We start from the raw sequence: 20,782 nt of genomic DNA, 5'->3' as shown, positions 1-20,782 counted from the left end.
ATCAGAGATCTGCTCACAGACCTGCTTAAGGGTAGGTTCCGTGTCCTATCTTTGTACCCTGGGCATCTATAGACCAAGCCTGGCAAATTAAGTATCCAATAAATGTTTGAAATCTGAATGGAGGGATGAATGGATAAAATTAAAATTAACATCACCGACTTTGTTACTGGCAACCGTTACAGCCACCAGCACCAGAGGGCTTAAGAGATTCTTTTTAGGATGGCGATCTCCAATGTCACTATTGTACCCATGAGAAAGCTCTCTCGTTCTAAGTTATCTTGAAGGCGATTGGCAGAAATAGACTGCAGTGGGAAGTTGTGCTGGCCCTATGAGTTGTGTTTTCCCTACGAGACGGGAAAACCAAAGACTAACTCCTTCTCCGGCCACGCCTAACCATCTTTACTAGGTTCCAAACACACCCCATTTCACTGCAACGGAAACTCACTTCCGGCCTGACTAGGAAGTAAGAAAACTTCGAGTGGAAAAGGCCCCCTCGGGAAAAAAAAAATAGTAGGGAGTCTCCGTACAGACGCTCCTCCAATATTAGAAATCAAGATCTTCTTTCCCCTACCTCTTCAGGATTCATCTTTAGCTTATCCAGGCGCTAAGGCAATTAGCGGCGGGTAACAGACCGTTACCTCCTACCATCAACCCCCACCACCCCCGCCGCCACCGTCAGAGACTACAGGTTCCATAATGCAGCTCGCCGTCTTCCAAAGAAAACGCCCACATGTCCCAGCACGCAACGCGCCTCACGTGCCTCCAAGGATTTGCGCCCCCCACTCCCACCCTTGCTCCGCCGAAACCGAGCAAAGCATACTGGGGCTTGTAGTCCTTGCGCCTCCTTTCCCTAGGTCCTCCGCGACAATCCGTCAGGTCCCGCCTATTATCTGCTCCCCTGGACATATAGGCTTGTCTTGGCCGGTTTGAAGATCAGGAAGTTGATAACTCGCGAGGCTCGCTTCTGAGAGACGGTGGCTCGGATGGGACAGTCGCCAGGGATGGCGGAACGTAAGGATGGAGCGGGTGTCCGGACTACTCTCTTGGACGCTGAGCAGATTCCTGTGGCTCTCGGGCCTCTCTGAGCGGGGAGCTGCCCGGCAGCCCCGGATCATGGAAGAGAAAGCGCTAGAAGTTTATGGTAATTAATTTTGTCCAGGGCACCATTTGATGGTGAACGTGGAGGCTGGGGTAACGAGGGTTTGGAGTGTAAACTCGGGTGTTTTGCTGTATCTCCTTGGAAAGAGTAGACAACTTTTTGTCCCGAGTCTTAAATCACGCGGGCATGTGGGTCTTCCTTAAGACGTAGGCTCGTGCTAAATCCGGAGCAAGCCGAGTCTGGGTTATTTTCCTTGTGTGCCCCCCATGTTCTAGTGGCCATCTCAAGACTTCTGGGCAGAGGCGTTTAAGATCCTTGATTAGGAAGCAGAACTGGACTAATTGCCGCACTTGAGCCTCCTTCCTTCTTATACCTAACCCCGGACATACACTCCTCTTTCCACCATTGAGGATACTGCTGGCCCAAGGTCACAGCCAGTCTCTTCTGCAGAGGCAGTAGGCAAGAGGTCCCCACGAGCCTGGCGATAAAATTATAGTTCTTTAACACGCCCACACCTGGAGTGCAAAAGAATACACACGCACCGAGTTTTCTATGTACATATAACACACATAGTTTTTATGTGTATATTGAACGTAGAATATTCTCAATTCAACCCCTGGAACCATCTTCATTGTACAGATAAGGAAACAGGTTTAGAGAGGTTAAACAACTACCTGGGGGCCACTCTGCCCATAAGGAAGCAGCAAAAACCAAAGCTCTTCTGTTTCCTAACTTGGTGCACTTTTCACCACTTCATGATTGCTTTATGAGTTGCCTTTTTGCACCTATTAGTATTGTTTTTGAGACTACAAAGACTGAATCTAGCGCTCAGAGATTCCCGCTAACCCCAACCTAGGGTAAAAGTCTAACCGCAAGAATGCAAATAATGCAGGTAAGAATTATAGACCAGTAGAAGAAGCCAGGGATGTTAAAGGCCTTTGGCACTACTCTTGTTTACCTCTTGCTAGGTTAGGACTTAACCCTAGTCAGGTGACCGGTGTGAGTGGAATGATTTCCCCAAAGCAGTTAGACAGATTCCTGTCCCGTCAGGTCTCCATCTCCAGCATCTAGGGACAACAGGGCACTGGGGCTATAACTTTGGGAGAGGGAGATTTCTTGTCCTCAAACTTACCTTGAAGGGGACCTTTATACACAAAAATAGAACTTTTAAAAATTATGTGCAGTACAAGTACCTGTATGAGAGATACAGGCAGAGCAAAAGAGAGTCAGTAATCTCTGACTAGGGGATCTGGAAGGACTTTAAGGAGAAGGGGTCACTTGAATTGGGCCTTGAAGCATTAGGATCTGGGCCTGTAAAGGGTACATGGGTTACTAAGCAGAGGGAAGAAGCAAGATTATAGAGGTAAGAAAATAACTTGTTTAGGGAGCGGCAGGCAAGGGCTCAGGATAGGGTTTGTGGTGAAAGGTGGATTGGATCCTGAAGGTTTAAATATAAATGAAAAATTTAATATCAGTGCAAAACCAGTAGAAGAATTTTAGTCAAGGGAAAAATGTGAGGAGAGCACTATTGCTTTCTTTCTAAAGAAATTAATCAACTGTTCCAGATCACTGGAACAGTAGAGAAGTTGGATAAGGGGTGAGATTTAATTTCAGAGTCATTTAACATGTAAACAATATAATACAGCTTGTGTATGTGAGCCTTACAGGGAAAAAGGCCTCCTTTTAAGAAAACTTGTTTCCCTGAGCCCCAAGTTTCACCGGTCTTGCAAAGTTTCTTTTTTCTGCCTCTATTCTCAAATTCTGTTTCTAATCAAATGATAAGCTCAGGAGTTGCTGGGGAGAAAGTAGAGCTTGACTGATTTGTTTTTCTCAGCAGGATTTCTGATTACAAGAGTGCTGTAAATAGTAGAAGGAAACCTCAGGCCTGAGAACATCAAGCTTGTCCCTTGTGAACTCCTGCTTTTTTTCTACCTCACCATTTCTTATTCTCCTTTTCTATCTTCTTCTACAACCTTAGAGTAAGAAGGAAGCCTTTTCCTCTGCAATGCCAACCCCGCCTCCCACATCTTTGATCTCATTCATTCCTGTTTATTTTACCAGCCTCCTTAAAGTTCAGTGTCCCTTCCTCTATTTGGGTTGTAAAAATATACTCATTTCCCTTATTCTTGTCACTGTTCTAGCTTATTTAAAACTCACTGCCCTTTGCCCTTTCCTTCTTCCCTTTCAAAGTCCTAGGATTATGTTTTCAGTTCTTTCTCACGTCCCCTTTTGCAAGCTGGCTTCTACCTTCACCCCTCTACTGAAAGTGCTTTCTTGCAGGTGACCTCCTGACTAATAAATCAGAGACCTGGTTTAGCTCCATTAACCTGAATTTTTCAGCAGCATTTGATGTTAATAATCATCCCCTTTCCTTCTCTACTGCTTTTCGCTTTGCTTCCTTCTGACCCCAAATTAGGTGCTTCCTACAGATCTATCCTTGGGTTTCTTTCCCTTCACATTTGTGGTTCTCCAACCTGTCTGCACATAAGAATAACCTGAGGGATTTGTTTTAAGTCTCAGTGCCCAAGTCCTCCTATGAATCAGTTAAATCAGAATCCTGGGGAGGGCTCAGACACCAGATTTTGTTTTGTTTTGTTTGTTTTTGAAGCATTCCCAGTTACTCCCTTGTTTGGCAAAGGTTAAAAACGTGGTTATACTCACTGTTGTTTGTGAATCCCATGTGTTCAACAGCCACTCTAGCCTTGGTTCTCTTAAACCTTATGCTACAATTCAGTGTTGCTGGAATGTTCCATTGGTTTGTCCCTTAAGCACCTCAGAATGATTACATGTGAGATTTAATCCACTTGTCTTAGTTCCCACCCAAATTTCTTCCTTTTTTCTTCTCATTTTATCTTGCTTCTTCCAGGCAGTTAGATTTACAATCTGAGTCATCTTCCTTTTCTCTCTTTCTTTGTCTTCTATGTCCAAACAATTGTCAGAGTCTGTCGATTCTGCCTTTGAAATTACTTCAGTGTCTGTCTTCTCCTCTCTTACTGTGGTCATGTCCCTGTTTTAGGCTTGGCTTTTTCATCTAGTATCCCTGGCTCTGCTCTTTAGTGTGAGTCTGCCAACTGGTGAATGAGTTACCAGCTGACAGTGTAACACTGTCTTGAATAGTTATTCTATTGCCTATAGCTGACTTTAAAAGACCCTTGATGGGCTGGCCTAAACTCTTAACTTCTTCACTTAATGCTGAGTTCCTGGCAAACTAAACTTGTTCATTTGGAAATGCTCCAAAATGTTAGCCATTTTTAAAGACAATTCAGATTGCATTTCCATAAATCCTGAAACTAACTTATTTCTTTCTCTTGAGCTTGTGTAACACTTTCCCATTTGCATATTCTCTCTGCAGAATTAGATCCAAGAAACTGGACATGAGGTATTAATAATCCACAAAAATGATTTTCTCAAAAGGAAATTTCTGTCAGAAATCTGGGGAGTGGCTGTATTATTTACTCAAACAAAAAGAAGTCAGTGTTTGGATTAAGACCGGCAAAATCAATTGTATTTAAAATATCCATGTTTTAACATAAGACCTTGTTTCTGATGATTCTTTAGATTTGATTCGAACCATCAGGGATCCAGAGAAGCCCAATACTTTAGAAGAACTGGAAGTGGTAACGGAAAGTTGTGTGGAGGTTCAGGAGATTAATGAAGACGACTATTTGGTTATTATAAGGTTCACGCCAACGGTACCTCATTGCTCTTTGGCGACTCTTATTGGTAAGGTTTTAGATAAAGATATTTATATATTGATACTGAATTATTCTAGCTGATACTGATCCACAGTAACAATTAGCATCATGGATCATACTTTATGGTTTACAGAATGTTTTCAGTAGTTCTCACAATCAACGTATGAGTCAATATTAGGTTTATTTTACAGATAAGGAACCTGAGGCTCAGGGAGTTTAAGGGACTTGCTCAGCATCGTATAGCCAGGAAATGATGAAGCTGAGTCTCAACCCTAGGTCTCCTTGAAGTATGTTTTTACTTTAGCTACACCATGCTGCTGCTGCTGCTAAGTCGCTTCAGTCGTGTCCGACTCTGTGCGACCCCAGAGACGGCAGCCCACCAGGCTCCCCTGTCCCTGGGATTCTCCAGGCGAAAACACTGGAGTGGGTTGCCATTTCTTTCTCCAATGCATGAAAGTGAAAGGGAAGTCGCTCAGTCCAGGGACCCGATGGACTGCAGCCTAGCAGGCTCCTCCGCCCTTGGGATTTTCCAGGCCAGAGTACTGGAGTGGGTTGCCTCCAGGCTAAAATTCCAGCTCTGTTAGTTCTGTCACTTTGTGGCCTTGGGCAAGTTACATAACCTTTCTGAGCCTATCACCTTACCTGTAAAAATAGTGATAATAAGGGTAACTGGAACCTGGTAGACTACAGTCCAGAGGGTTGCAAAGAGTCAGACAGGACTGAAGTGATTTAGTGCATGCGTGCACACTTGTGCATACACACACTGAATTGTAGAGGTTAAGTAATAGAAAGCATGAAATAGATGAGAAGTGTTTTTTAGTTCTCCTTAAATATTATTCTTTAGTTATATGGTTATATAGGAACATGCTAATCACATTGATGTATTAGTTTTGTAACCATATGGACTACTTCTAGCCTTCCACAATTATAAATAAACTATAATGAAAAACTTCACATATAAATATTTTTATTTATCTCTAATTATTGATTCAGGATAAGTTCCTGTAAGTGGAATTATTGGGTCATATGGTTGAAATATTTTTAAGCCTCTGGGTAAATATTAGCAAGTCCTTATTAAAAAGTTCATACTAGGAATTCCCTGGCAGTCCACTAAGTTAGGACTCAGTGCTCTCACTGAAGATGACACATTGCAGAGGGTTTGGAACCATTTGCCTCAGATTGGAACTTGAACCCATGTGCTAGGACTCAAACCCGGCCAGAACCCATGGTCTTCCAACTGAGATCACACTCCTGGTTTCAGGACCTGATGAAGCTCAGGTTCTTGATGTCTCACTGCAGAAAGAATTCAGTGAGAGACAAAGTGATAGGTAAGAAGTGGATTTATAGAGAGAAACACACTCAGCAGACAGAGTGTGGGCCATTTCAGAAAGCAGGAGCAGCTGTGGTAGAAACACTCCACAGACAAGAGTGTGGGCTGATGCAGAGGGTGAATGTGGCCTCGAAATGCGGTGTGGTTAGTGTTTATGGGCTGGGTAATTTCATAGGCTAATGAGTGGGAGAATTATTCCAAATATTTTGGGGAAAGAGTGGGAATTTCTAGGAGTTAGGCCACTGCCCACTTCTTGGTCATTTATATGTCAGCCCTGGGGCTGTCATGGCGCCTCTGAGTATGTATCTTCAGTATACAGAGTCATGGGTCTAGTCGAAGTTAACTTGCCTGCCATCTTGGGCCCATTTGATTCTAATTAATAAACTGATTGTGTCCTCGGGCTATGTCATTCTTTCAAAGGTTGTGCTCTGCCCCTTTCCCTCCTGTTTCAGGTTCTGTCCCTGGTCAGGGAACTAAGATCCCACAATCTGGGCTGTGTAGCCAAAAAAAGAAAAAAAAACAAGAAAATTCATTCTCTTTGACCTAAGAAGTAAGGAACTAGTTTCCTAGGAGAAGACAGTAGCATTTACAAAACATATAGGGTAAATTTATAATAATAAATCTTGAAGGAAACTATAGTATCTATTAATAAGGATATGATATAATGCAATTTCTTAATTTCTGTTGAAAATGAATATAATCAAGGAATTAAACTATCTGTGTGAGAAGTGTATGAAAAAGCTTGAATGATAAGTTGAATTATTATCACTGCAGTTATTTTAAAACAAATGTTTGTGGATAAAGATTGAGAGAGCACATGAAATAAAAATAACTGTAAAGATGTCAAGATTAGTTTATGGTTGATATTTCAGTTCTGTACACTTCTTGAAAAGAGTTTTGTCACTTTTTTGGCCCTTTTGATGCGGGTTTCAGTTGAGACCCTTGGCTTTTCAGTGGTTTGCCTAGTAATGTATCATAGTAACTGTGTTCAAGCAACATGATTGGAAAACTCGATGAAGAGAGTCATCTTTTTGTCTGATGCATTAGAAGGCATTTCGTATGAGCAGGTAATACTCTTGCAAGAAAGAGTGGGTCTTGAGAAGATGGTCATATCCCAGGTCACATCTGAGTCCCTGGGACAGCCACCAAGTTTGGGTTCTTAGCTTCTTGCAGGAAAGAATTCAAGAGCGAGCAAGCCATTAATAAAGTGAAAGAAGGCTCATTCAGGGAGGAAACACACTCCATGGGCAGAGTGTGGGCCACCTCCAGAATGCAAGAGAGACACCAAGGGTATAGGGGTAGTCAGTCTTTATAGATGTAGGTAATTTCATAGGCTAATGAATGGGAGGAGTAGTCCAGCTATTTTAGGGGAACCATTGAGGATTTCCATGAATTGGACCACCACCCACTTCTTGACCTTTATGGTTGGCTGTGGAGCTATTGGGATGCCTGTGGGTGTGTCATATAGCTTGCTGATGGGTTATGATGAGCTAATACTAAGGCTCAAGGTCTGGTGGAAATCAACTTGTCCAGCATCTTATATCTGTTTGGTTCTAATCAGTTTATGTCACGTCCTCAGGCTAAGTCATTCTTTTAAAGGTTGTGCCTTGCTCTCTTCCTGTCTCAGTACTAAGCAGAGAAAAGCACCTGAGTAGGAGTTCCACTCTGACTACTTAGGTTGTTACCTACTCAGTTACTCTGCAGTCCATGGGGTGGCAAAGAGTCGGATACGACTGAGCGACTTCACTTTCACTTTTCACTTTCATGCATTGGAGAAGGAAATGGCAATCCACTCCAGTGTTCTTGCCTGGAGAATCCTAGGGGCAGGGGAGCCTGGTGGGCTACCGTCTATGGAGTTGCACAGAGTCGGACATGACTGAAGCGACTTAGCAGCAGCAGCAGTTACCTGGTATGTAATTCCAAAGACAAGGAAGACGCAAAGAGGGTGAGTTTGTATGATCTTGAGTGGCCTCAGTCTGCAACAGCTTAAAGTGGGGCTTCAGTTCCTGGTCAGGGATTGAAGCCAGCAAAAGCACTGAATTCTAGTCACTGAACCAGTGGTCAGTGACAAGGCCCAAAGCTTTGCAGAGAAGAATTCCCACAAAGACTGAAAGTAGTCAACAAGTAAAGTGTTTATTAGGAAAAAAAGAATACAGTATGTGTGGATAGACACACGGGCAGACTCAGAGTCCTGTCCTAGTGGTAGTTTGAATACCTTTATGGGGCATTTCTTCCAGGTTTCTTTTGACCAGTCCTCTTGCTTGCCAGGTTCTGAGTCAATATTTGGTGCATCTCAGGGTCCTCCCTTTTGTGCCTGTGCATCTTTTAGCCAGGATAGATTCTAGCAAAGAGGCCTCTGAGTAGTTGCATCACTTACTCTGAGGTGATGCCACTTCTCTTCTGACCTCTAAGGAGCCTTTCTGTCCTGGTTAGTCACAGAAGTCTCCTTTAAGAATGAGGAATATGTGGTCTTTTATCTCTTAACTTCCCTGATAGCTCAGTTGGTAAAGAATCTGCCTGCAATGCAGGAGACCCCAGTTTGATTCCTGCTTCAGGAAGATACCCTGAAGAAGGGATAGGCTACCCACTCCAGTATTCTTGGGCTTCCCTTGTGACTCAGTTGGTAAAGAATCACCTGCAACATGGGAGACCTGGGTTCGATCCCTGGGTTGGGAAGATCCCCTGGAGAAGGGAAAGGCTACCCACTCCAGTATTCTGGCCTGGAGAATTCCATGGACTATATAGTCCATGGGGTTGAAAAGAGTCATAGACAGGACTGAGTGACTTTCACTTTCTTATCTCTTAACTGGGCAGAGCCCACCTCCTCCCCTCCATTGTCCTGCTATTTTTGTCTTAGAGTTTCAGAACAAACTCCAGCTATTTGCCCCCAGGGCCCATCTAGCTCCTGCCTCAGGTTAGGGCAGAAAAACCACTTGATAATCTTTTGCAAGAAGGTAGGAGATGAAGGGCATAGGATTTGCAGTCTAGATTTAACTTCTAGCTCCTTCCACTTGTTAGCTATATGATGTTGAACAATTCACTTGTCTTGGTTCCTGACTGTAAAATGAATATGATAAAATAGTAATAGCTAACATTTATTGGATACTTCATTATGTGTCAACTACTGTTTTAAGCATAAAAATATAGTTACTCCTCATATGTAATAACCTTATATTTAGTGGTACTATTATAATACTTATGAAAACAGATAATGAAACTGAACTACAGAGAGGTTAAGTAACTTGCCTGGTGTCACATAGCTAGTGGTGCAGTGGAGCCAGTTTTGAACCCAGAGTATCTGTCTCAGTAGTATTCTATACTGCCTATCTTGAGAATACTGATATTCAAAAAAGTGCTTTGTGAATTGTAAAACAGTTATTGTTTATGGGTAAAATACTTACCTGAAACCATTCATCTCAGATTGGGACTTCACTGAGACTCCAGCCCAGCCAAAATCCTGCCTGGGACTTAAGGCACATGGCCAGGACTCTAACCTAACCAAAACCCAGTTTGGGACTAGAACCCAAGCGGCCAGGACTTGAACCCAGCCCAAATCCACGGTCTTCCAATTGAGAGCATACCTGGTCTCAGTACCTAATGAAATGCAGGTTCTTGATATCTCATCACAGAAAGAATTCAGTAAGAGACAAAGTGATAGGTAAGAAATGGATTTATTTAGAGAGAAACATATTCCACAAATAGTGTGGGCCATCTCAGAAGGCAAGAGTGGCCTTGGGAGAAGCATGTGCCACAGACAAGAATGTGTGCTGTTGTGGAGGGTGAGTGCGGACTTGAATCTGGTGTGGTTAGCTTTTATAGACAGGGTAAGATTGCTGGGAGAAATATCAATAACCTCAGATATGCAGATGACACCAGCCTAATGGCAGAAAGTGAAAAGGAACTAAAGAGCCTCTTGACGAAGGTGAAAGAGGAGAGCGAAAAACCTGCCTAAAAATTCAACATTCAAAAAACTAAGATCATGGCGTCCAATCCCATCACTTCATGGCAAATAGATGAGGAAAAACTGGAAACAGAGATAGACTTTATTTCCTTGAGCTCCAAAATCACTGTGGATGGTGATTGTAGTCATGAAATTAAAAGATACTCCTTGGAAGAAAAGCTTTGACAAACCAAGACAGCATATTAAAAAGCAGAGATATCACTTTGCCAACAAAAGTCCATATAGTCAAAGCTATGGTTTTTCCAATAGTCATGTATAGATGTGAGAGTTGGACCATCAGGAAGGCTGAGCACCAAAGAATTGATGCTTTCGAACTGTGGTGCTGGAGAAGTTGAGGGTCCCTTGGACAGCAAGATCAAACCAGTCAACCCTAAAGGAAACCAACCCTGAATATTCATTGGAAGGCCTGATGCTGATGAAGCTCCAGTACTTTGGCCATGTGATACAAAGAGTTGACTCATTGGAAAAGACCCTCATGCTGGGAAAGATTGAGGGCAGAAGGGAGCGACAGGATGAGATGGTTGGATGGCATCACTGACTCATTGGACATGAACTTGAGCAAACTCAGGGAGATCATGAAGGACAATGAGGCCTGCATGCGACAGTCCACGGGGTCCCAAAGAGTCAGACATGACTTAGCAACTGAACAACAACAGCAACAAAGTTTATGTTGTGTCCTTGGGCTGTTTCATTCTTTCAAAGGTTGTGCCCTGCCACCTTCCCTCCTGTTTGCGTTATGCTCAAGTAACAGACAGTGTAGGAGCAGAGTGAGGCGAACCCTCTAGACAAACTTTAAGGCAGATAGATACGCTAAAGGGAGACTCTTCAGCCATGAAATTAAAAGACGCTTAATCCTTGGAAGAAAAGTTATGACCAACCTAGAGAGCATATTCAGAAGCAGAGACGTTACTTTGCCGACTAAGGTCCGTCTAGTCAAGGCTATGGTTTTTCCTGTGGTCATGTATGGATGTGAGAGTTGAACTGTGAAGAAGGCTGAGCGCCGAAGAATTGATGCTTTTGAACTGTGGTGTTGGAGAAGACTCTTGAGAGTCCCTTGGACTGCAAGGAGATCCAACCAGTCCATTCTGAAGGAGATCAGCCCTGGGATTTCTTTGGAAGGAATGATGCTGAAGCTGAAACTCCAGTACTTTGGCCACCTCATGTGAAGAGTTGACTTATTGGAAAAGACTCTGATGCTGGGAGGGATTGGGGGCAGGAGGAGAAGGGGACGACAGAGGATGAGACGGCTGGATGGCATCACGGACTCGATGGACGTGAATCTGAGTGAACTCCAGGAGTTGGTGATGGTCAGGGAGACCTGGTGTGCTGCGATTCATGGGGTTGCAAAGAGTCGGACACGACTGAGAGACTGAACTGAACTGAATATCTATTTTGGAATTAGTATGTTGTAGACTTTAAGGTAGACCCAGGTTCATTGTAGCTCATCTAATCTTTTTTCCTTTCCTGGAATTTTTTAAATGATTCTGTTAGAAAACCGGGTGGTACCTTTGTTTGATTTTTCTTCTCTATCTAGGGGTTTATGTGCATGCATACTAAGTCACTTCAGTTGTTTCCAACTCTTTGCGACCCCATGGACTGTAGCCCTCCTAGCTCCTCTGTCCATGGGATGCTCCAGGCAAGAATATTATAGTGGGTTGCCATGCCCTCCTTCAGGGGATCTTCCCGACCCAGGGATCAAACCCCAGTCTCTTACGTCTTCTGCATTGGCAGGTGCATTCTTTACCACTAGTGCCACCAGAGAAGCCCATCTAGGGATGTAGGTTTAGTTAAAATTGTATTCCTTATTTTGTGGTGGGGAAGAAGTGAAACATTGCCGCTGAGGCTCTGTTGCAAGGTGATTTTTAATTTCTCTTAGAAGACTCAACTAGAAGAAAAAAAAATTATTGAAATACGACTTGGTATTGGGGCAATAAACTGAACTTCAGAGGATCTTGAGGATTCCAAATTTGAGAGTGCTTTAAAAAGTGGCTCTTGAGAAACCTATATGCAGGTCAGGAAGCAACAGTTAGAACTGGACATGGAACAACAGATTAGTCAGTTGAGTCGCTCAGTCGTGTCCGACTCTCTGCGACACCTTGAATCGCAGCACACCAGGCCTCCCTGACCATCACCAACTCCTGGAGTTCGCTAAGACTCACGTCCACCGAGTCAGTGATGCCATCCAGCCGTCTCATCCTCGGTCGTCCCCTTCTCCTCCTGCCCCCAATCCCTCCCAGCATCAGAGTCTTTTCCAATAAGTCAACTCTTCACATGAGGTGGCCAAAGTACTGGAGTTTCAGCTTCAGCATCATTCCTTCCAAAGAAATCCCAGGGCTGATCTTCAGAATGGACTGGTTGGATCTCCTTGCAGTCCAAGGGACTCTCAAAAGTCTTCTCCAACACCACAGTTCAAAAGCATCAATTCTTTGGCGCTCAGCCTTCTTCACAGTTCAACTCTCACATCCATACATGACCACAGGAAAAACCATAGCCTTGACTAGACGGACCTTAGTCAGCAAAGTAATGTCTCTGCTTTTGAATATGCTATCTAGGTTGGTCATAACTTTTCTTCCAAGGAGTAAGCGTCTTTTAATTTCATGGCTGCAGTCACCATCTGCAGTGATTTTGGAGCCCAGAAAAATAAAGTCTGACACTGTTTCCACTGTTTCCCCAGTTTCCCCATCTATTTGCCATGAAGTGATGAGACCAGATGCCATGATTTTCGTTTTCTGAATGTTGAGCTTTAAGCCAACTTTTTCACTCTCCTCCTTCACTTTCATCAAGAGGCTTTTTAGTTCCTCTTCACTTTCTGCCATAAGGGTGGTGTCATCTGCATATCTGAGGTTATTGATATTTCTCCCGGCAATCTTGATTCCAGCTTGTGCTTCAGCCCAGCGTTTCTCATGATGTACTCTGCATAGAAGTTAAATAAGCAGGCTGACAATATACAGCCTTGACGTACTCCTTTTCCTATTTGGAACCAGTCTGTTGTTCCATGTCCAGTTCTAACTGTTGCTTCCTGACCTGCATACAGATTTCTCAAGAGGCAGGTCAGGTGGTCTGGTATTCCCATCTCCTTCAGAATTTTCCACAGTTTATTGTGATCCACACAGTCAAAGGCTTTGGCATAGTCAATAAAGCAGAAATAGATGTTTTTCTAGAACTCTCTTCCTTTTTCCACCATCCAGCAGATGTTGGCAATTTGATCTCTGGTTCCTCTGCCTTTTCTAAAACCAGCTTGAACATCAGGGAGTTTGCGGTTCACGTATTACTGAAGCCTGGCTTGGAGAATTTTGAGCATTACTTTACTAGTGTGTGAGATGAGTGCAATTGTGTGGTAGTTTGAGCATTCTTTGGCATTGCCTTTCTTTGGGATTGGAATGAAAACTGACCTTTTCCAGTTCTGTGGCCACTGCTGAGTTTTCCAAATTTGCTGGCATATTGAGTGCAGCACTTTCATAGCATCATCTTTCAGGATTTGAAACAGCTCCGCTGGAATTCCATCACCTCTGCTAGCCTTGTTCGTAGTGATGCTTTCTAAGGCCCACTTCACTTCACATTCCAGGATGTCTGGCTCTAGATGAGTAATCACACCATCATGATTATCTGGGTCATGAAGATCCTTTTTTGTGTGTGTGTGTGAAGATCCTTTTTGTACAGTTCTTCTGTGTATTCTTGCCACCTCTTCTTAATATCTTCTGCTTTTGTAGCTCTATACATTCAACAAAAACAAGACCAGGAGCTGACTGTGGCTCAGATCACAAACTCCTTGTTACCAAATTCAGACTCAAATTGAAGAAAGTAGGGAAAACCACTAGAGCATTCAGGTATGACATGAATCAAATCCCTTATGATTATACAGTGGAAGTGAGAAATAGATTTAAGGGACTAGATCTGATAGATAGAGTGCCTGATGAACTATGGAATGAGGTTCGTGACATTATACAGGAGACAGGGATCAAGACCATCCCCGTGGAAAAGAAATGCAAAAAAGAAAAATGGCTGTCTGGGGAGGCCTTAAAAATAGCTGTGAAAAGAAGAGAGGTGAAAAGCAAAGGAGAAAAGGAAAGATATAAGCATCTGAATGCAGAGTTCCAGAGAATAGCAACAAGAGATAAGAAAGCCTTCTTCAGCGATCAATGCAAAGAAATAGAGGAAAAGAACAGAATGGGAAAGACTAGAGATCTCTTCAAGAAAATTTAGAGATACCAAGGGAACATTTCATGCAAAGATGGGCTCGATAAAGGGCAGTAATAGCATGGAACAACAGACTGGTTCCAAATAGGAAAAGGAGTACGTCAAGGCTGTATATTGTCACCCTGCTTATTTAACTTACATGCAGAATACATCATGAGAAATGCTGGGCTGGAAGAAGCACAAGCTGGAATCAAGATTGCCGGGAGAAATATCAATAACCTCAGATATGCAGAAATAACCTTATGGCAGAAAGTGAAGAGGAACTAAAAAGCCTCTTGATGAAAGTGAAGGAGGAGAGTGAAAAAGTTGGCTTAAAGCTCAACATTGAGAAAACGAAGATGATGGCATCTGGTCCCATCACTTTATGGGAAACAGATGGGGAAACAGTGGAAACAGTGTCAGACTTTATTTTTTGGGGCTCCAAAAACTGCAGATGGTGATTGCAGCCATGAAAGTAAAAGATGCTTACTCCTAAAAAAAAAAAGACGCTTACTCCTTGGAAGAAAAGTTATGACCAACCTAGATAGCATATTGAACAGCAGAGACATTACTGTGCTGACTAAGGTCCGTCTAGTCAAGATTATGGTTTTTCCAGTGATCATGTATGGATGGAAGAGTTGGACTGTGAAGAAAGCTGAGCTCTGAAGAATTGATGCTTTTGAACTGTGGTGTTGGAAAAGACTCTTGAGAGTCCTTGGACTGCAAGGAGATCCAACCAGTCCATTCTGAAGATCAGCCCTGGGATTTCTTCAGAGGGAATGATGCTAAAGCTGAAACTCCAGTACTTTGGCCACCTCATGCAAAGAGTTGACTTATTGGAAAAGACTCTGATGCTGGGAGGGATTGGGGGCAGGAGGAGCAGGGGACGACAGAGGATGAGATGGCTGGATGGCATCACTGACTCAGTGGATGTGAGTCTGAGTGAACTCCAGGAGTTGGTGATGGACAGCGAGGCCTGGCGTGCTGCGATTCATGGGGTTGCAAAGAGTTGGACACGACTGAGCGACTGAACTGAACTGAACTTAGTTTTAAGTTTTTGCGTGGCCTGACCTGTTGTAAGCATTCCAAAGTTTAATGAATCAGCTGATCTTTGATGGAAGGCGAATTGATGTAGCAGAAAGGATCTGGGGTTTTGCAGTGGTTTGGGTTCTAATCCCAGCTCGGTCACTATACTAGCTCTTTGATCTTCAGCAAGTTACATTGTGACTTTGGTTTCATGATTTGTAGAATGAGGTTGATAAAGCTGACTCAGTGGATTATCATGAGGAATTTTTAAGGTTGTGCTTATATGTTAAAGATGCTAGCTAAAGGTGCCAGCCTCAAAGGAGGCCTACAATGGATTGAGTCTAAGCGGTTTTCAGCTACTGTTTTGTATAGAGATGCCTACACATAGCTGTATCCTTTTTGAAAAACCAATAAAAGAGATAATTGATGCATTTTTTTTGCCCCCCTCCACAGGGCTGTGCTTAAGAGTAAAACTTCAGCGGTGTTTACCGTTTAAACATAAGGTAAGGAATGTATTTGTTGTTGTTTTATAACAGCATTGTTGAGATTTGATGCACATATCATACAACCACCTATTTAAAGAATAGAATTTAGTGGTTTTTGGTATATTCACAGAATTGTGCAGCCATCACTACTGTACTTTAAAACATTTTCATTATCCCAGTAAAAACCCCATATCAATTAGTAGTCACTACCCATTTTTCCCAAACCTTCTCCCATCCCTGGAAGTGGAATGTTAGTCCCTCAGTCGTGTCTGATTCTTTGTGACCCAATGGACTGTAGCTCACTAGGCTCCTCTGTCCATGGAATTCTCTAGGCAAGAATACTGGAGTGGATTGCCATTCCCTTCTCCAGGGGATCTTTCCAACCCAGGGTTTGAACTCGGGTCTCTGCATTGCAGGCAGATTCTTTACCATCTGAGCTACCTGGGAAGCCTATCCCTTAGTTCAGTTCAGTTCAGTCGCTTAGACTCTTTGCGACCCCATGAATCGCAACCACTAATGTACTTTTGTCTGTATAGATCTGACTATTCTGGATGTTTCATTTAAATGGAATCATACAATCCGTGAGCATCAGGATCTTTTCCAGTGAGTCAGTTCTTTGCATCAGGTGACCAGAGTATCGGAGCTTCAGCTTCAGCATCAGTCCTTCCAATGAATATTCAGGACTGATTTCCTTTAGGATTGACTGGTTGGATCTCCTTTCAGTCCAAGGGACTCTCAAGAGTCTTCTCCAGCACCACAGTTTAAAAGCATCAATTCTTCGCCTGTCAGCTTTCTTAATGGTCCAACTTTCACATCTGTACGTGACTACCGGAAAGACCATAGCTTTGACTAGACAGACCTTTGTCAGTAAAGTAATGTCTCTGCTTTTTAATGTGCTGTCTGGGTTTGTCATAACTTTTTTTCCAGGGAGCAGATATCTTTTAAGTTCATGGCTGCAGTCACCATCTGCAGTGATTTTGGAGCCCAAGAAAATAAAATCTGTGACTGTTTCCATTGTTTCCCCATCTATTTGCCATGGAGTGATGGGACTGGATGCCATGATCTTAGTTTATTTAATGCTGAATTTTAAGGCAGGTGTTTAGCGCTCCTCTTTCACTTTCATCAAGAGGCTCTTTAGTGCTCTTTGCTTTCTGCCATTAGGCTGGTGTCATCTGCCTATCTGAGGTTATTGATATTTTTCCTGGCAATCTTGGTTCCAGCTTGTGCTTCATCCAGCCTGGCATTTCACAAATTTCCCTAAATTACCAAAGTAATGAGTATATGGGGTCTTCCAGGTGGCTCAGTGGTAAAGAATCCACCTGCCAATGCAGGAGATGTGGGTTTGATCCTTGGGTCGGGAAGATCTCCTGGAGAAGGAAATGGCAACCCACTCTTGCCTGGGAAGTCCCTTGGACAGAGGAGCCTGGTGGGCTATGACTCTACAGTCTATGGCATCATAAAAGTCAAACATGACTTAGTGACTAAACAACACCACCAACAAATGAATATAGATTGGTTTTATATCACCTCCTCTGGTGTTCACAATAAGAGTTACTGTAAATGACATTGACGGAATTTATATGCTGTTTTGTATTTTAAAGAAAACTGAACAAGATGGTCTCTAAGGTCTCTTATAGCCATAATAGGTTATGATTTTTTCCCCATCATGAAAAACATTTATCTCAGTAGTGAATAAGTATATGAGAATTAGATCATGTGCTCCAATGTTCCCTGAAGAATAGACATGCTATCTTCAGGGTAACTAAATCATGCTATCTTTATCATATAGCATGATTCAGTTACCACAAGATTTGCAATAATTTTGTGGGTTTGTCTCAAAAACTTTGGTTCTTGGAGATTAGCTCATTTGAGCAAGTGAGTGCAGCAGGACCCAGAGGGATAGCTTAACCAGTGGTGTACTTGAAAATAAATTTATCAAGATAATAGTAGATGAGAAAATGATGATACTGAAAACTATATATCATGACCCTGTTTATATAAAATAATGCAATAAAAATAAACTTCTGGCCTTGGTGGGTGTGTGTGTTGTGAAAAATTACGTGGGTATAGAGAAAAGTATGGAAGAAAGTACACTAGATTAATGTGACTTTCTTTTGGGGTGGGTCAGGGAGTAAGTTTAGATACCAGTTTGGGAAGAAAAGGCAGAGTACAGGGGAGAGATATTCTGGAGCAAAACATGTATGAGATCTCATCTGTGTAAAATCGTAGATTTGTGTTTATAAAAAAATAATGGGAATACCTCCTGTGGACTTTCCCCATGTGACCAAAAAAAAAAAAAAAATCCTTGTAACTTCAGCCTTCATTTTAGCAAAGAGTGTGAAGATGTGTCCCAAGTCTTTGATGCTGGAAACAGGATTGGGCTTTCATCCCTAGGCTCTGGAGTTTGTATATTCCACCTCACTGATCTAAATGTTTTGCTTTCAATGTATTTTTTTCCTAGTTGGAAATCTACATTTCTGAAGGAACCCACTCAACAGAGGAAGATAGTAAGTGAATTTTGAACCATTATTAGAAAACAACTTTATATAGTACTTTATCTTGGATATTAGGTTCTTCTGCCAGCCAAGTGTCTAAAACTGGGTCATTTGCAAAAGAGTACACAATCAGCTACTAGCTTTTCCTTGAGAAGAAAGTGATTTTTTCAGTGGAACTCTGGTGGGTGAACTAGAATTAAGCCCTGTGGATATTTACTGGTTTAGTCCAGGGGCCACACATCTGTAAAGAATATGCAGCTCTGGAAACCTTGACTTACAGACTCTAAGGAGAGCTTGACTCTTTTCTTTGGTGGCAGGATAGAGAGCTGTATATTTGAAACTGAAATCAAATGTCCAGAAAACAAAGCGTTCGGGAATCTCGGGGTAGGGGTTGTCTTTGTAAGTTTGGATTAATGTATTATATTGAATTTTTTTTTTTCTTTTTTTTGCCATATTCTGTGGCATGTGGGATCTTAGTTCCCTGACCAGGGGTTGAATTGCAGCGTCGTCCCCTGCAGTGGAGTCTTCCTGGGTTAATGTATTAAAGTGGGAGTAAAGAACCTTTTTTTTTTTTTTTTGAGAACCTTTTTTATATAAAGACTCTCTGGCCTACAGAGAGAAACAAAGTGGCAACCACTTAAAAACAGCAGAGACAGAATTCAGGAAAAGCAAAACTGGAATTACAGGAAATTCTTTTTTCTCTTTAAGTCTTCCTTTCAAAACTTACAATATTTAGCCAAAACCTGCATCAAGTTTTCAAGGAATTAAATTCTATTTTAACAAACTAATAAAAATATTATCTGTTGCTGTATATTGACAGAGTTACACTAACTTGTGTGTGTGTGTTTTGCAGTCAACAAGCAAATAAATGACAAAGAGCGAGTGGCGGCTGCCATGGAGAACCCCAACTTACGGGAAATCGTGGAACAGTGTGTCCTGGAACCTGACTGATAGCTGTTTTAGAGCCACTGAAGTATAATCGTTTGATATATTTGTTTAAAGTCTTTGTAAAATGTAAAAGATTCATGTTTAATACATAGGTGATTTGTACCTCAGAGCATTTTTTAAAATGATGATTTCCAAGCAAGGTTTAATTATCAGGTAGTACTTAGTTTGTTCAATGTCTAACATTCTCAGGATTTGTAACCCTTAAATGATCAGACAAAAATATTTTCTAGTTATTGTGTGTAAGATGAGTTGCTATTTTTCTGATGCCCATTCTGATGCTTTTCATGTCAAAATATTTACTGTGCCCAAGTGTATTCATTTCAAACCATTACTCTGTAAAATAAATAAAACAGAGATGATTCTTGTACACACATTAGAATGTTTTTATTTAATTGTAAATTTCAGTGTAAACACTCAACGATACTTCCAAACCTTTATTTTCTGATTATTATATAGAATCAGAGATAGGAGAGCTAAGGCTTCCCTGGTGGTCTAGTGGTAAAGAATTCCCCTGCCAACACAAGGGACACAGGTTCGATCCCTGAGATTCCTCATACCATGGAACAACTAAGCCAGTGTTCTGCAACTACTGAAGCCCACACGCCTAGAGCCAGTGCTTCATAACATGCGAAGCCAGGGCAATGAGAAGCCTGCACACTGCAATGAAGAGTGGCCCCCGCTTGCGGCAACTAGAGAAAGCCCATGTGCAGCAACAAAGACCCAGCACAGCCATGAATGAATGAATTAATCAATCAATCAATATTTTTAAAATCTATTTTAAAAAAAGAACTAAAAAGAGCCCTTAGGATCAAGCCTGGGCCCTGCTTTCCTTCAAGAAGAATCCTGGATCCATTTATAAATAAGGAACAAATGGAAAGAGGGCCAGAACTGCTTGAGGTTTCAAGCCTGAAGCAAGCTCAAGTTAGCAAAGAGTTGATGCCAAGTTTGTATTTTTTTTTTAAAGACTTGATTTTTTTGATGTGGACATGTTTAAAGTCTTTATTGAATTTGTTGCAGTATTGCTTCAGTTTTATGTTTTGGGTTTTCAGTTACAAAGCATGTGGGATCTTAGCTCGCTGACCAGTGATCGAACCTGCACCCCCTGTATTGGAAGCTGCTGTTGCTGCTGCTAAGTCGCTTCAGTCCGACTCTGTGCGACCCCATGGACTGCAGCCTACCAGGCTCCTCCGTCCATGGGATTTTCCAGGCAAGAGTACTGGAGTGGGTTGCCACTGCCTTCCCCGTGTATTGGAAGACAAAGTTGTAACCCATGGACCACCAGGGAAGTCCCAAGTTTGTAGTTTTGACTATTAGATGTGACTAGATACTTCAGTGCTATGAGATTGTATGGTTAAAAGTGATAGGACAGCATACTCAGAAATAATGTGTCTGTCCAAGTCTTCACCATGGGCAGAGAAAGATCATGCCTTCTCAACAAAGTTTCAAAGGATTGTTGTTGTTTAGTCTCCAAGTTGTGTTGAACTCTTTTGCAACCCCATGGACTGTAGCTCACCAGGCTCCTCTGTCCATGGGATATTCCAGGCAAGCATTTTGGAGTGGGCTGCCA

General features: G+C 42.3%; 1 protein-coding gene across 2 annotated transcripts; it reads left to right on the top strand.

The window, feature by feature from the left end:
* FAM96A (family with sequence similarity 96 member A) lies at positions 797 to 19,584 on the top strand. Of its 2 annotated transcripts, XM_005685668.3 has the most exons (5): positions 797 to 1,141; positions 4,658 to 4,822; positions 15,741 to 15,790; positions 18,234 to 18,279; positions 19,121 to 19,584. In XM_005685668.3, the coding sequence occupies exons 1-5, from the start codon at positions 1,018 to 1,020 to the stop codon at positions 19,216 to 19,218; spliced, it is 483 nt and encodes a 160-aa protein (XP_005685725.1). In that variant the 5' UTR covers positions 797 to 1,017; the 3' UTR covers positions 19,219 to 19,584. The 2 variants fall into 2 exon arrangements, with proteins under 2 accessions (XP_005685725.1, XP_013822535.1); XM_013967081.2 differs by lacking the exon at positions 15,741 to 15,790 and having other exon boundaries at positions 19,121 to 19,582.

This window comes from Capra hircus, chromosome 10, assembly GCF_001704415.2.
Source record: "Capra hircus breed San Clemente chromosome 10, ASM170441v1, whole genome shotgun sequence".
NCBI lineage: Eukaryota > Metazoa > Chordata > Mammalia > Artiodactyla > Bovidae > Capra > Capra hircus.
This window is presented reverse-complemented; position numbering and strand designations above follow the sequence as displayed.